Source organism: Entelurus aequoreus, linkage group LG24 (genome assembly GCF_033978785.1).
Source record: "Entelurus aequoreus isolate RoL-2023_Sb linkage group LG24, RoL_Eaeq_v1.1, whole genome shotgun sequence".
Lineage (NCBI taxonomy): Eukaryota > Metazoa > Chordata > Actinopteri > Syngnathiformes > Syngnathidae > Entelurus > Entelurus aequoreus.
In genome coordinates this window covers 4,539,980-4,556,073 of record NC_084754.1, presented here as the reverse complement: position 1 = coordinate 4,556,073, position 16,094 = coordinate 4,539,980, and the positions used below count along the sequence as shown (strand labels likewise).

General features: G+C 38.8%; 1 protein-coding gene and 1 long non-coding RNA gene across 2 annotated transcripts in view; one reads left to right on the top strand and one right to left on the bottom strand.

The window, feature by feature from the left end:
- The window catches only part of LOC133642008 (uncharacterized), a 37,838-nt gene extending 32,194 nt beyond the window's left edge, over positions 1 to 5,644 (top strand). The window contains exons 3-4 of the long non-coding RNA XR_009824372.1: positions 5,032 to 5,140; positions 5,204 to 5,644. This is a non-coding gene — a long non-coding RNA (uncharacterized LOC133642008). The remainder of the gene's footprint in view (positions 1 to 5,031; positions 5,141 to 5,203) is intronic.
- Positions 4,789 to 16,094, bottom strand: part of cbln1 (cerebellin 1 precursor) — a 57,206-nt gene continuing 45,900 nt past the window's right edge. Inside the window, exon 3 of the mRNA XM_062036204.1 lies at positions 4,789 to 5,419. Within this exon, the coding sequence (XP_061892188.1) occupies positions 5,222 to 5,419 (198 nt within the window). The 3' untranslated portion in view covers positions 4,789 to 5,221. The remainder of the gene's footprint in view (positions 5,420 to 16,094) is intronic.

Sequence of the window (16,094 nt, the reverse complement as noted above, 5' to 3'; positions counted from 1 at the left end):
TCCTTGTTTGTGAATGACTGAGCATTTCATGGAATTTACTTTTATAACCAATCATGGCACCCACCTGTTCCCAGTTAGCCTGTTTCAAAGAAGTGTTTGATGAGCGTTCCTCAACTTTCTCAAGTCTTTTTTGCCACTTGTGCCAGCTTTTTGTTGCAGGCATCAAATTCCAAATGAGCTAATATTTGCAAAAAATAACAAAGTTGACCAGTTTGAACTAGGGATGTCCGATAATGGCTTTTTGCCGATATCCGATATTCCGATATTGTCCAACTCTTTAATTACCGATACCGATATCAACCGATACCGATATCAACCGATATATGCAGTCGTGGAATTAACACATTATTTTGCCTAATTTGGACAACCAGGTATGGTGAAGATGAGGTACTTTTGGGGCGGTATAGCTCGGTTGGTAGAGTGGCCGTGCCAGCAACTTGAGGGTTGCAGGTTCAATTCCCGCTTCCGCCATCCTAGTCACTGCCGTTGTGTCCTTGGGCAAGACACTTTACCCACCTGCTCCCAGTGCCACCCACACTGGTTTAAATGTAACTTAGATATTGGGTTTCACTATGTAAAGCGCTTTGAGTCACTTGAGAAAAAGCGCTATATAAATGTAATTCACTTCACTTCACTTCACTACTTTTTTTAAAAAATTAGTAAAATAAGATAAATAATTTTCAAAACATTTTCTTGAATAAAAAAGAAAGTACAACAATATAAAAACAGTTACATAGAAACTAGTAATGAATGAAAATTAGTCAAATTAACTGTTAAAGGTTAGTACTATTAGTGGACCAGCAGCACGCACAATCATGTGTGCTTACGGACTGTATCCCTTGCAGACTGTATTGATATATATTGATATATAATGTAGGAAGCAGAATATTAATAACAGAAAGAAACAACCCTTTTGTGGGAATGAGTGTAAATGGGGGAGGGAGGTTTTTTGGGTTGGTGCACTAATTGTAAGTGTATCTTGTGTTTTTTATGTGGATTTCATTTAAAAAAAACAAAAAAAAAACGATACAGATAATAAAAAAACGATACCGATAATTTCCGATATTACATTTTAACGCATATATCGGCGTCTCTAGTTTGAACATTAAATATCTTGTCTTTGCAGTCTATTCAATTGAATATAGGTTGAAAATGATTAGCAAATCATTGTATTGTGTTTTTATTTACCATTTACACAACGTGCCAACTTCACTGCTTGTGGGTTTTTGTCGAATGCTAGCAACAAAAGGGAAGAAATTGCCATCAAGCAACAGGTCAAAACCGGGCATAAACGGAGCAGGAAGACTACCAGACCAGACTTGAAGTAGGTTAAAGAAAATAAAAGTACATTTAATTTTTATTGTTTCATTGGAGCAAAGAAAATAAACATAAAAAACAGCAGATAAATCCATTTTTGATAGACTAGGTATTGACATGTCATTTACAGGCAAGAGAATAAATAATAGAGCTGGTAATATACGATATTATGTAGTAGTATGAGATATTTAGCCACAACTTGGTTTGAACTAAAACAAAAACACAAAGCATCTTTTTTTTTTTCATTTTAAGTCAAAGCAGAACAGCAGCCCACTTGTCCACATAAAACCACTATAAGATTCCCTTAGAATATTTTTTTCTTCCTTTCATAGAACACCAAAATACAGAATATACAGACGTTATAGTCATCAGCCAGGTTCAGTTGAAAGTATTATATTTAGCGTCGTCGTGATACAGTGGTGGAGTAGAAAGAGTGACTTGCTTTGCTTTATAATATATCACTTATGTATATTGTTGTTGTTTTTTTCGGAGAGTTCCAAAGTCCAACACTGAAGTAAAAGCCAGGAATAGTCCGTGCCCAGAGGCCAAACGAGTACAGCAGCAGATAAAAGTACAGGTGGGGAGGCTGAGATGAAAGATGGAGGGGGAAGCAGGAAGAGGTCATGTAACTGCAGCTTTCAAAACAACAAGATGGGGTCCGAAAAACATATTTAAAAAAAATGGCGTTTTTTTTTTTTTTTTCCATGCTCTGCAATTTTGAAGCGTGTCCTGGTGTTATTGTTGCGTCGATGACCGTCTTCCAGAAAGCTTGAAGTGTATTAGTGTTGCATTGTGCTGGTTTTGTGGTACTTGTCTGCTAGTGGAGGACATCACGGCATCCAAAGCTGCTCTAAAAGTGCAATGAGGAACAAAATAAACATTTTAAAAAATGTACTAAAAAAAATGGAGGATATCTTCTGAGCAGCTTTGTTCGGTTTTGGCTTCACCACCAAAATACTAAAAGGACAACAGTTAATTAAAGCTGCAAGCAGCGTTGGTCGGGTCCGCCTTTTGGCAGGTGCTAGTCCTAGGTGTCCCAATACTTTTGTCCAGTGGTAGTCCTGAGTGAGACCTACATAGAGGTTTTTATTTCGTGTCTCTACGATATTCGTACTGGGAGTTAGAGGAAGTTGTGTCTGAGTTCACATTGTCATTATAGGGTATTGTGTGTAGAATTTTGAGGACAAAAAGGAAGAAATTGCATTTTCCGTTGTCATTTTTGGCACCGGTGCAGCATCAGTGCTGCGGGTCTTTGAAGGCTCGTAAAATCAAAACCGTAGCACGTATCAAAAATCCGTACAGACAGTTTAATCGGAAGGGTTCAATCTCTCTCCTGTAGCAGTTTGAAGCCGAAACGACAAACGCGCTCAGAGGAGATAACGTTTGATGTTTGGTGACCGGTTGTAACAAAAATTTTGTTTTGAAGGAGGAATAGCAAACTTCCTGTTGATTTTTGCTGAAGGATGTTAATCTATGAAATGTAGGTCTAGGCGAGACCTACATAGAGGTATTTGTTTCATGTCTCTAAGATGTTCCTACCGGAAGTTACAAACAGTTTTGTCTGAGTTTTCCTCTGAGGAGCAGTTTTTTCTCTGTTTTTTGCAAAAATTATGTAGAGCACAATTTAGAGTTTTGGGGTTCGTTTTTTTTTTTTTTAAATCCCAATTTCCACCAGTCCCAATGTGTGTGAGAAGTTTGGTGAGTTTTGAAGTAGTTTAAGGGGGTCAAATTAGAGGTCAAAGACGTAAAAAGCAGTGTTTTTAGTACATTTTTGTCTAAAATGGGAAATTGCCAACTTCCTGTTGGTTTTCGCCCGAAAATGTGTCATTATGAGTTGTAGGTCTAAAGCAGACCTACATACAGGTTTTTGTTTCATGTCTCTACGACCTTCCTAGTGGGAGTTACAGGCAGTTTTTTTTTTTCCTAGGGGGCGCTAGAGCGCAATTTTTATTTTTGGGGTTTGGTTGTTTTATTTTATTGAAATTTTCGCAGGTCCTGATGTGTGTGTCAAATTTGGTGAGTTTTGGAGCATGTTAAGTGGGTCAAATTAGCGTTCTTTGTGGGGTCGGTAAAATAATAATAACGAGACCTACATAGAGGTATTTGTTTCATGTCTCTAAGACGTTCCTACCGGAAGTTACAAGCAGTTGTGTCTGAGTTTTCCTCTAAAAAGCAGTTTTTTCTCTGTTTTATTTAAAAATTGCTCTAGAGCACAATTTTGAGTTTCGGGGTTCGGTTATTTTTTGACGTCGCAATTTCTACCAGTCCCGATGTGTGTGAGAAGTTTGGTGAGTTTTGAAGTATTTTAAGGGGGTCAAATTACAGCTCAAAGTGGCAAAAAAGACTATTTTTAGTACAATTTTGTCTTGAAGGGGAAATTGCCAACTTCCTGTTGGTTTTTGCCCGAGGATGTAAAATTATGAAATGTAGGTCTAAGTCTGACCTACATAGAGGTTTTTGTTTCATGTCTCTACGACCTTCCTAGTGGGAGTTACAGGCAGTTTTTTTTTCCTAGGGGGCGCTAGAGCGCAATTTTGATTTTTGGGGTTTGAATTTGTTATTAACTTGCAATTTTCGCAGGTCCTGATGTGTGTGTCAAATTTGGTGAGGTTTGGAGCATGTTAAGTGGGTCAAATTAGCGTTCTTTGTGGGGTCGGTATAATAATAATAATTAAAGCTGCAAGCAGCGTTGGTTGGGTCCGCCTTTTGGCAGGTGCTAGTCCTAGGTGTCCCAATACTTTTGTCCAGTGGTAGTCCTGAGTGAGACCTACATAGAGGTATTTGTTTCATGTCTCTAAGACGTTCCTACCGGAAGTTACAAGCAGTTTTGTCTGAGTTTTCCTCTGAGGAGCAGTTTTTTCTCTGTTTTTTGCAAAAATTATGTAGAGCACAATTTTGAGTTTTGGGGTTCGGTTTTTTTTTGAGATCGCAATTCCCACCAGTCCCGATGTGTGTGAGAAGTTTGGTGAGTTTTGAAGTAGTTTAAGGGGGTCAAATTAGAGGTCAAAGACGTAAAAAGCAGTGTTTTTAGTACATTTTTGTCTAAAATGGGAAATTGCCCGAGAATGTTTCATTATGAGTTGTAGGTCTAAAGCAGACCTACATACAGTTTTTTTTTTTTTTTTTCCAGGGGGCGCTAGAGCGCAATTTTTATTTTTGGGGTTTGGTTGTTTTATTTTATTGAAATTTGCGCAGGTCCTGATGTGTGTGTCAAATTTGGTGAGTTTTGGAGCATGTTAAGTGGGTCAAATTAGCGTTCTTTGTGGGGTCGGTAAAATAATAACAATAATAATAATAATAATAATAAACATTACAAATTCAATAGGTTCCTCCCTGGGGGAGTCCTTTGTATTGGTTACAGGGCGGACCCTAATAATAATAATAATAAAACCTTACAAATTCAATAGGGTCATTTCGTCCCATTGCAAAAGGACTCCCTTTGGGATTCCTTTGAAATGGTCCTGTGCGGACCCTAATAATAATAATAATAATAATTATAATAATAAAACCTTACAAATTCAATAGGGTCCTTTCGTCCCATTGCAAAAGGACTCCCTTTGGGATTCCTTTGAAATGGTCCTGTGCGGACCCTAATTAGTGAGACATTCCTCAAAGCTGTGAATGAGGTGACAGTAAGAGACTTAGGTTACACTTTGAAACATTAAGGATGTAGAAGAGAATAAAAAGGTTTCAATTGTCCAAAACTGCATTTAGGAGTTGATGGATGGATGGAAGGATGAGGGGAAGTGAAGACGATGGCCACGCGTCGAAGCTCACATCTCCCACCTTCTCGTCCCCACCTCCGTCGGCGTCCCAAACAGAGGTCTGTCCTGACATGTCTCCCCTCCGTAACGCTCCCTTTCTTCATTGTACTTCCCATCGGCAGCCTCCTCCGTCCTCGCCTCTACACAGGGAACACCAGGAAGCCGGAGAAGGTGGAGTACTTCCATCCGCCCATCAAGTTTCCCCTCTCCAGTTTGAGGTAAGCCCGGTCTCCCTTCTCCATTTGGATCAGGACGCCGTTGCTGGCCGCCTCGCGGGTCACGTCCTGGTCGCCGGCGAAAGCCGAAATCACCGGCCAGCCGTTGTGCATGAGGCTCACCTGGGCCAGAGCGAGAGGGGAGAGGGAGATTTGTGAGTGGGAAGGAAATTACAAGTTGGTATGACACACATTTAAAAGGATCCCTTAGACAAGATGAAGCAGTACATCATGAACTGGTAAAAATGACCGTGTTTTCCGGACTATAAGCCGCTACTTTTTTCCTATGCTTTGTACCCTGCGGCTTATAAAATGGTGCGGCTAATCTATGGATTTCTCTTCGCTAATGGCCATGATGTTCAACAAAGTGTTCATAAATGACGAGAGACACTGAAAAGGTGTGTTATAGTTTGTGCTATGGCGCCATCTTTTTGACGAGTTTGCTCACTGCAGGTGCTGCGAGTTGAACGTCTACATCAGGCCTGGGCAATTATTCTGACTGAGGGGGCCAAATTAAGGAAAAATATGTGTCAGGGGGGCCGGTATACCTATTTTTAGTAACACTAATACAAAACCTCACTATAATGTCTGATTGAATGCTAAAAACGTTATGACACACCGCCTTAAAAAACGGAATGGAATTTTAATTTTTTTTCTTGAATGAGACACCCAGAATGTACATGAAAATAAAGAATGTGGGATTTAATAATAACTATGAACGATAAAACACTGAATATTGACAACTAGAGATATTATCGGCCGATAAATGCTTTAAAATGTAATATCAGAAATTTTCGTATCGTTTTTTTTATTATCGGTATCGCTTTTTTTTTTATATGAAATCAACATAAAAGTAGCTAATTAGATGACCATAGTAGCTAATTAGATGACCATAGTAGCTAATTAGATGACCATAGTAACTAATTAGATGACCATAGTAGCTAATTAGATGACCGTAGTAGCTAATTAGATGACCATAGTAACTAATTAGATGACCATAGTAGCTAATTAGATGACCATAGTAGCTAATTAGATGACCATAGTAACTAATTAGATGACCATAGTAGCTAATTAGATGACCATAGTAACTAATTAGATGACCATAGTAACTAATTAGATGACCATAGTAGCTAATTAGATGACCATAGTAACTAATTAGATGACCATAGTAGCTAATTAGATGACCATAGTAACTAATTAGATGACCATAGTAGCTAATTAGATGACCATTGTAACTAATTAGATGACCATAGTAGCTAATTAGATGACCATAGTAACTAATTAGATGACCATAGTAACTAATTAGATGACCATAGTAGCTAATTAGATGACCATAGTAGCTAATTAAATGACCATAGTAACTAATTAGATGACCATAGTAACTAATTAAATGACCATAGTAACTAATTAGATGACCATAGTAACTAATTAGATGACCATAGTAGCTAATTATATGACCATAGTAACTAATTAGATGACCATAGTAACTAATTAGATGACCATAGTAACTAATTAGATTACCATAGTAACTAATTAGATGACCATAGTAACTAATTAGATTACCATAGTAACTAATTAGATGACCATAGTAACTAATTAGATGACCATAGTAACTAATTAGATGACCATAGTAACTAATTAGATGACCATAGTAGCTAATTAGATGACCATAGTAGCTAATTAAATGACCATAGTAACTAATTAGATGACCATAGTAACTAATTAAATGACCATAGTAACTAATTAGATTACCATAGTAACTAATTAGATGACCATATGGGTTATGGGTTATACTTGTATAGCGCTTTTCTACCTTCAAGGTACTCAAAGCGCTTTGACACTATTTCCACATTCACCCATTCACACACACATTCTCACACTGATGGCGGGAGCTGCCATGCAAGGCGCTAACCAGCAGCCATCAGAGGCAAAGGGTGAAGTGTCTTGCCCAAGGACACAACGGACGTGACTAGGAAGGTAGAAGGTGGTAACTAATTAGATTACCATAGTAACTAATTAGATGACCATAGTAACTAATTAGATGACCATAGTAACTAATTAGATGACCATAGTAACTAATTAGATGACCATAGTAACTAATTAGATGACCATAGTAACTAGTATATCAGAGTCCAACCATTGAAATACTTTGTATAGTTGAAGACTTACGGTCATTAGAAAACATCACTGCACATCATCATGGCAGCTACACTTACCATCTTAAAAATCTAAAAAGATTATTTGGGAATGTCCGGCGAGCCAGATTGAAAAGCTTAACGAGCCGCATGCAGCCCCCGGGCCTTAATTTGCCCGGGTCTGGTCTACAGCATGTCCTGTAGTTTAGTGCCTTGAACTGGAAGTACAAGTGTTGTTCCGTCTTACAGTCGTCCATAGCGGTTCTGCTCGTATGGTTTCTTCATTCATCACTCCAAGCAACATACCTAAACCATTTATACTTACTAAATGGTCACGTTTGATAGTAGTAGCAGTAGCATAAACTGCCAAGATACCTGTGGTGGTGGGGGCGTGGCTATGGGCGTGGTCACTGTGACATCATCGAGTAATTTGCATAATTTACTACAATGATATGATTTTCTCTAAAAAGGCTCAAAAAACGTATACTTACTAATTATTAATAACAGTTTTGTTTTAAACGTCCATCCATCCATCCATTTTACAATATAATTACAACACTTTATGTACATATTTATATACAGATTTGAACAATAAGTTATTCACTGAAATATATTTATTAATTGTGGTTCTTACAAAAAATATATCTTATAAAATATAAAAGCTAAAATGTCTCTTAAAGCTCTGCCCCTTTAATTAGTGCACACTAAATAATTTAACTTTAGCCTACTACTACAAGCATATTATTTACCAGCAACATAAAGTGAAACAGAGGCAGAGGTGTCCTGCCACAGTCAGTAACAAGTGAAGTGAAGTGAATTACATTTATATAGCGCTTTTTCTCAAGTGACTCAAAGCGCTTTACATTGTGAAACCCAATATCTAAGTTACATTTAAACCAGTGTGGGTGGCACCGGGAGCAGGTGGGTAAAGTGTCTTGCCCAAGGACACAACGGCAGTGACTAGGATGGCGGAAGCGGGGATCGAACCTGCAACCCTCAAGTTGCTGGCACGGCCACTCTACCAACCGAGCTATACAACAAATAAACAGAAAACAGTAGTGGTGGTAGATAGACACAGAGCTTCATCAAACATCTGATCCACTGAACAAAGAGCTCCAAAAATCTTGAACTTTAGACTGCCATCAGTTTTACTCCCTACACTTAACCATGTGTTTCCTACTGCCTGCAGACTTTGCACCCTTTGTTATATACACATGTTGTGTTTCTAATATAAATACATTTAATAAAGTCAAATATAAATAAGGCAACAAGAGAAGTATCCTACACTTCTCTTTTGTAAAGTAAATCTGAACAGCCGATATGGGCATCTACATCAACTATATGATTTGCCTGAGAAGCTGGAGAGGACAAAAAAAAAAACTTTTTTTTTTTTTTAAAGTTTTCATTTTTTAATTTTTTTATTTGTGGCGGACATAATTCTTTCGTGGCAGGCCGCCACAAATAAATGAATGTGTGGGAAACACTGAGTAGTGTTTGTATGCATATTTGTACTAAGGCTGCAACTAACGATTATTTTGATAGTCGATTAGTCAACGATTATGGGTTATGGGTTGTACTTGTGTAGCGCTTTTCTACCTTCAAGGTACTGAAAGCGCTTTGACACTATTTCCACATTCACCCATTCACACACACACATTCACACACTGATGGTGGGAGCTGCCATGCAAGGCCCTAACCACGACCCATCAGGAGCAAGGGTGAAGTGTCTTGCTCAAGGACACAACGGACGTGACGACGTTGGTAGAAGGTGGGGATTGAACCAGTAACCCTCAGTTTGCTAGCAAGGCCACTCTCCCAACTGCACCACACCGTCCCCTATTATCTTAACGATTAGTCGACTAATCAGATAATAAAGCTTACACACATTTAATGGCTCTAATTAATTTTATATTAGGCATGTGCTTCCTAACAACAAAGATGACTTAACTCATATTTATGTATTTTTACTGTAACTGTGCTGCTCATTCAGCTGTTACCAAAATGAAAATGACTGATAAAATGTTAATTAAAAAATAAATAAAAGTAAGGCAAAGTGCAACAAAAAAAACGTATTTATGTATTAAAAACTGTTAAAATAACAGCAATGAAAACAAACAACTTCCTTAAAAAAGCTGCACACTGGTATATTGACTATTGATGAACTCTTGGCAGTTTTAGCTCTCTAATAGACTCAATCTGTAGAATTGTATCTTTGATTCATCTTAAAATGTTGGCTATTAAATAGATTGTATGTTTAATCTTATGATACCTCCATATTGGTGCCTGTATGTATCTTGTGTTTGTGTGAGTTTGTTCAAGATGCCACCTGTGCAACAAATCCAGTCGTGAAATTTCCTCGCGTCTAAATATTCCAAAGTCAACTTTATTATAAGAAAAGTGAAAAGTTGGGGAACAACAGCAACTCAGCCAGGAAGTGGTAGGCCACGTAAACTGACAGAGAGGGGTCAGCGGATGCTGAAGTGCATAGTGCGAAGACTTTCTGCACAGTCAGTTGCTACAGAGCTCCAAACTTCATGTGACCTTCCAATTAGCCCACGCACAGTACGCAGAGAGCTTCATGGAATGGGTTTCCATTGCTAAGCAGTGTTTCCCACACATTCATTTATTTGTGGCGGCCCGCCACGAAAGAATTACGTCCGCCACAAATAAAAATAAATAAATAAACTTTTTTTTAATTTTTTTGTTTTTGTTTGTCCTCTCCAGCTTCTCAGGCAAATCATATAGTTGATGTAGATGCCCATATCCGCTGTTCAGATTTACTTTACAAAAGAGAAGTGTAGGATACTTCTCTTGTTGCCTTATTTGTATTTGACTTTATTAAATGTATTTATATTAGAAACACAACATGTGTATATAACAAAGGGTGCAAAGTCTGCAGGCAGTAGGAAACACACGGTTAAGTGTAGGGAGTAAAACTGATGGCAGTCTAAAGTTCTAGATTTTTGGAGCTCTTTGTTCAGTGGATCAGATGTTTGATGAAGCTCTGTGTCTATCTACCACCACTACTGTTTTCTGTTTATTTGTTACTGACTGTGGCAGGACACCTCTGCCTCTGTTTCACTTTATGTTGCTGGTAAATAATATGGTAAAGTTAAATTATTTATTATGCACTAATTAAAGGGGCAGAGCTTTAAGAGACATTTTAGCTTTTATATTTTATAAGATATATTTTTTGTAAGAACCACAATTAATAAATATATTTCAGTGAATAACTTATTGTTCAAATCTGTATATAAATATGTACATAAAGTGTTGTAATTATATTGTAAAATGGATGGATGGACGTTTAAAACAAAACTGTTATTATTAATTAGTAAGTATACATTTTTTGAGCCTTTTTAGAGAAAATCATATCATTGTAGTAAATTGCTCGATGATGTCATGGTGACCACGCCCATAGCCACGCCCCCACCGCCACAGGTATCTTGGCAGTTTATGGGAAACACTGCTAAGCCATACATCACCAAGTCCAAGGCAAAGTGTGGGATGCAGTAGTGTAAAGCACGTCGCCGCTACATTTCGGACTGCATTGTGCTGAGTGTGAAATTTGGTGGAGGAAGAATTATGGTGTGGGGTTGTTTTTCAGGAGTTGGGCTTGGCCCCTTAGTTCCAGTGGAATAAACTTTGAATGCTGCAGGATACCAAAACATTTTGGACAATTCCCCGATACGGCACTTCAAGTTCATATGTGAGTAAAGGCAGGTGGCCAAATACTTCTGGCAATATGGTGTATAATTGGTTCTTCCACGGGTCATGTGACAGCCCTCAAAGTTTTAAGATACATTGGTTATTGAGCCGTGAATCTCAATCCAAACACAACCGCTCACCTCGTGCGTTGTGCTCGGCGAAGGATTCTAAACTCAACCAATGCAGCATAGCCATGATCATATAATTATGCACTTTGAAATTACTCAACCGCCTGATTGTCAGGAGTATGTTCCTGTGTGTGTGGGGGAGAGTGGAGAGCTCTCTCGGCCCGCCACTCCTCTTAATGGCCAACCTGCTATTGGTGACTCATGTGTGAGAATGGCTGTTGCTTGGAATAATTACATTAAAACACTCAGACGGTACTTGAACAACGTTTCAAATGATTACAATGGAAAGAAGTTTGTATCTTCACTTAAAGATAACTTTGACTTTTCAATAGGGGTGTAACGATTGGTTTTAATAATGTTTCGAGTCGATATTTGTCATTTCCGACACAATTCAGGGACGATATATATATATATTTTTTAGAACGATACGATAAGAAACGATTCATTGAGTTGAAATTGGTTCAGTAACAGTGAAATAAATAGTGGATGCTGGACACTGCAGGTGAAGTTTCCTATATTCCTGTTATTTCTTGTAAAGGAGTTAGGAATACATGAATTATGGATATGAACAAGCAAGTAAACAACAATTAATGGCCAATTTGAATAAAGTGCAACCTATACTAGGGCTGGGCGATATGGCCTTTTATTAATATCTCGATATGTTTAGGCCATGTCACGATACACGATATATATCTCCATATTTTTGCCTCAGCCTTGAATGAACACTTGATGCATATAATCACAGCAGTATGATGATTCTATGTGTCTACATTAAAAACATTCTTCTTCATACTGCATTAATATATGCTCATTTTAAACTTTCATGCAGAGAAGGAAATCACAACTAAGTCAATTGACCAGGGGCCGTACTTATCAAGCTTCTTAGAGTGCCATTTTACACTTAAGTCCTGAGAATTTGCGAAATGTAGTCCTACTCTCAAACTTAAGAATAAAAGCTTTTTATCAACGTTCTTAAGTCTAAGTATCACTCCTACTCTCCACGATATTTAAGAGACCTTCAGAGGTGTCTTAAGTGGTTAGGAGTTGCCAGCAGGGGATGGCACTGAGGCGAGAGAGACGTGCGCGAACGTTCAGGGAACGGAACAATGTTTTTTGTTTTTTTTTATGACGAGCAGCTGATCAAACGGTATCGTTTAGACAGAGCAGATATTATTTTTGTCACAGATTTAATACTTTTCGATTCCTTGTTGATTTCTGCATGTGTCTGCAGTGGGCTAGTATATATAGAGCCACCCACACCAGTTTCAAATGAGTTGCCTAATTAATGAATTGGAAAGAAAATGTTATGACAGTAGCGTATGTGTGTGGCCGTGAGGTGAGTGACGTCAGTGAGTGTGTGGGCGAGAGAAGAGAGGGAGCGGTAGCGTGAGTGCCGGCGGGGACTAGTTTGTTTTGTATTATTTTGTAGTTTATTGTCAAAATATACACTCCCATTGTCCACTTAAATATTTCCAAGATATTTCTTTATTCTTAGACAACGGATTCCCTTCCGTGATTGGTCATTTCTACGGACACAGAAATGACGTCACCTAAAATTCCGTTTACGGCACATAGTAATGTCGTAATTCAGCTCTGAGTGTGACACTTAAGATTCAGTCCTACACTTCGCTGAAAGTGTGAGTAAGACGCTTGATAACTAACTTTTAAGTGCAGCTTTCAGCGAATAATGTATTTACTCTTAAGTCAACTCTTAGCAGACTTCTTAGGAGTCATTCTAAGAAGCTTGATAAGTACGGCCCCAGAGGTGTATTTATTAAACAGTTATTAAGCAGTGGCACAAACATTCATGTCATTTCAAAACAGAAAGTGCAAGATTGTCAGAGACATTTTAAAACAAGCTATTAGTGCACTTTTGTGCATGAAGTCACTAAGATGACATATCAAAACAACACTAAATTAAAGTGCACTTTTTGTACAGAACGCCACCACAATAGTTGAAAACAAATAAAGTGCACTTTTGTGCATGATGTCACACAAGATATTTCAATAAGTGTCAAATAAAAATGAGCTGCATAATAGGAAATCAAATAGTGTATGTCCTTCGCTATGTGGTAGGTTCCTGCGGACGTTATCTCCTTCTGTTGTTGACTATTTTTTTCATAAGGTGTTGATGTGGAAATGGTTGCTTGGGCATTTTGTGGGTGTGGCACCGGCCGGAGATGTTGACATGCGGAGTTTCAAGCACTCTTCATTCTCTAGCGGGCGACTTTTCAAATGATGCTACACATTAGCAGTTTTGCTACTTTTTGTAGCAACGCTTTTGCCGCATACTTGACATATTACGGTTGTCTGTTCAGCATCTTCCCGCTTGAAGCCAAACCACCGCCAGACGATGGACCCCATGCTGTTTTTCTTGGGAATTAATTATTCTTCCTTCATTTGTTACCAGATTCGCACCTTCTCTCTCTCGTATTACCGCTAGCACCACAGCTAACTTTATCTATGCTGCTACCTCTCTGCTAAGCGAGGGCGTATGATGTTGCACGCGCGACAGTATGTGACGTATGTAAGAAGGTGCGCTTGTTTTATGTCTCTGTGAGAAGGAGAGACAAGAAAGAGTGAGAAACGCCTGTAGTGTAATGCCCGCAGCTAAAAGCAACTGCGTGAGAACGTACACTCGAATATCACGATATAGTCATTTTCTATATCGCACAGAGACAAACCCGCGATATATCGAGTATATACCCTAGGTTAAATTAACAAGGGGAAATATTTTCTGCTCACATTTTAAACATTCAAGCAATTTTCAATAAGTGTACAGTAACCAACATTTTAACAGTCAAATTTACCTGCTAAATAAGTGAAGTGAATTACTCTACCGTTCAAAAGTTTGGGGTTACCCAAACAATTTTGTGGAATAGCCTTCATTTCTAAGAACAAGAATAGACTGTCGAGTTTCAGATGAAAGTTCTCTTTTTCTGGCCATTTTGAGCGTTTAATTGACCCCACAAATGTGATGCTCCAGAAACTCAATCTGCTCAAAGGAAGGTCAGTTTTGTAGCTTCTGTAACGAGCTAAAGTGTTTTCAGATGTGTGAACATGATTGCACAAGGGGTTTCAAATCATCAATTAGCCTTCTGAGCCAATGAGCAAACACATTGTACCATTAGAACACTGGAGTGATAGTTGCTGGAAATGGGCCTCTATACACCTATGTAGATATTGCACCAAAAAGCAGACATTTGCAGCTAGAATAGTCATTTACCACATTAGCAATGTATAGAGTGTATTTCTTTCAAGTTAAGACTAGTTTAAAGTTATCTTCATTGAAAAGTACAGTGCTTTTCCTTCAAAAATAAGGACATTTCAATGTGACCCCAAACTTTTGAACGGTAGTGTATATTCATATAGCGCTTTTCTCTCGTGACTCAAAGCGCTTTACGCAGTGAAACCCATTATCTAAGTTACATTTAAGCCAGTGTGGGTGGCACTGGGAGCAGGTGGGTCAAGTATCTTACCCAAGGACACAGCAGGATAGACTAGAATGGCGGAAGCAGGGATCGAACCTGGAACCCTGGCACGGCCGCTCTACCGTGTCGGCTGCGTCTTTTGTGGTTTAAAGTTGTGTTGCGGCGTTTGAATTTGTGGTGGCTTTTGCACTTGTGCTGTGGCTGAAAGTTATCATATCGTAATGCCCCGCAGTGGAGAAGGCGAGACAGTCGGAGATACACTCTGTTTTTTTAACAAGCGGTAACAAACTCTGGGAGTCAAAACAAACATATACGAGAGTTGCCGTTCGCCACAACTCACTTGTAGACACTCTACACACAGACACCCAAACTCTCGTGCAACTCTGTTCACTCTGCTGCACTCGGACACACCACACACAACATCACAGATATTACATTATTGTCTTGTGGCGTTTGCGTTTGTCATGACCTTTCCGGACCACCGTAGATATCTGCCATTTTTGTTTTAATGACGCCACAGTCGGGAAAATAGAGCTAACGTTTAACATCTTTATTATTAAAAGTTCTTAACTTCATACAAGCCCTGCGATGAGGTGGCGACTTGTCTAGGGTGTACCCTGCCTTCCGCCCGAATGCAGCTGAGATAGGCTCCAGCACCTCCGCGACCCCGAACGGGACAAGTGGTAGAAAATGGATGGATAACTTCATATATGGTCCACTGTTCCTATATCCAATGTTTTCCTTTTTCCAGTATAGATAAAATTGATCGATTCCCTTTTAAAACGATATTGGATTGATACCTATCTCTTGGAAGACAAACTTGCCGAGCACAGATCGATAAAGTTGAAATGTAGAAATATAAATCGATGTATCTATTAATCATTACACCACTACATTTTAATCATGTTGTCTGATTGTGAGTGTGAATGTTGTCCGTCTATTTGTGTTGGCCCTGTGATGAGGTGGCGACTTGTCCGAGGTGTACGCCGCTTTCCGCCTGAGTGCACCTGGGATAGGCTCCAGTATCCCCCACAACTCTGAGAGGGACAGGCGGTAGACATTGAATGAATGGATAGATTATCTATATTACCCAGCAAATCATGTTAAAAATATGTAGCTGAGTTATGAAAACATCGCTTATGAACCTATGCTAATAACGAGTGTCTCCATTTGTCACTGAAGTCCAATTCAAAGTAGAGATTGTCCGGTATGATACGACAGACCGGTATCAGTTTGTTACTAGCCAAATTTGCTCGAGCCGTTGTTGGAAAAAAACTATGAGTTGACCAGTTTGATCCAAAATCTTAAAGACCTACTGAAAGCCACTACTAGCGACCACGCAGTCTGATAGTTTATATATCAATGATGAAATCTTAACATTGCAACACATGCCAAT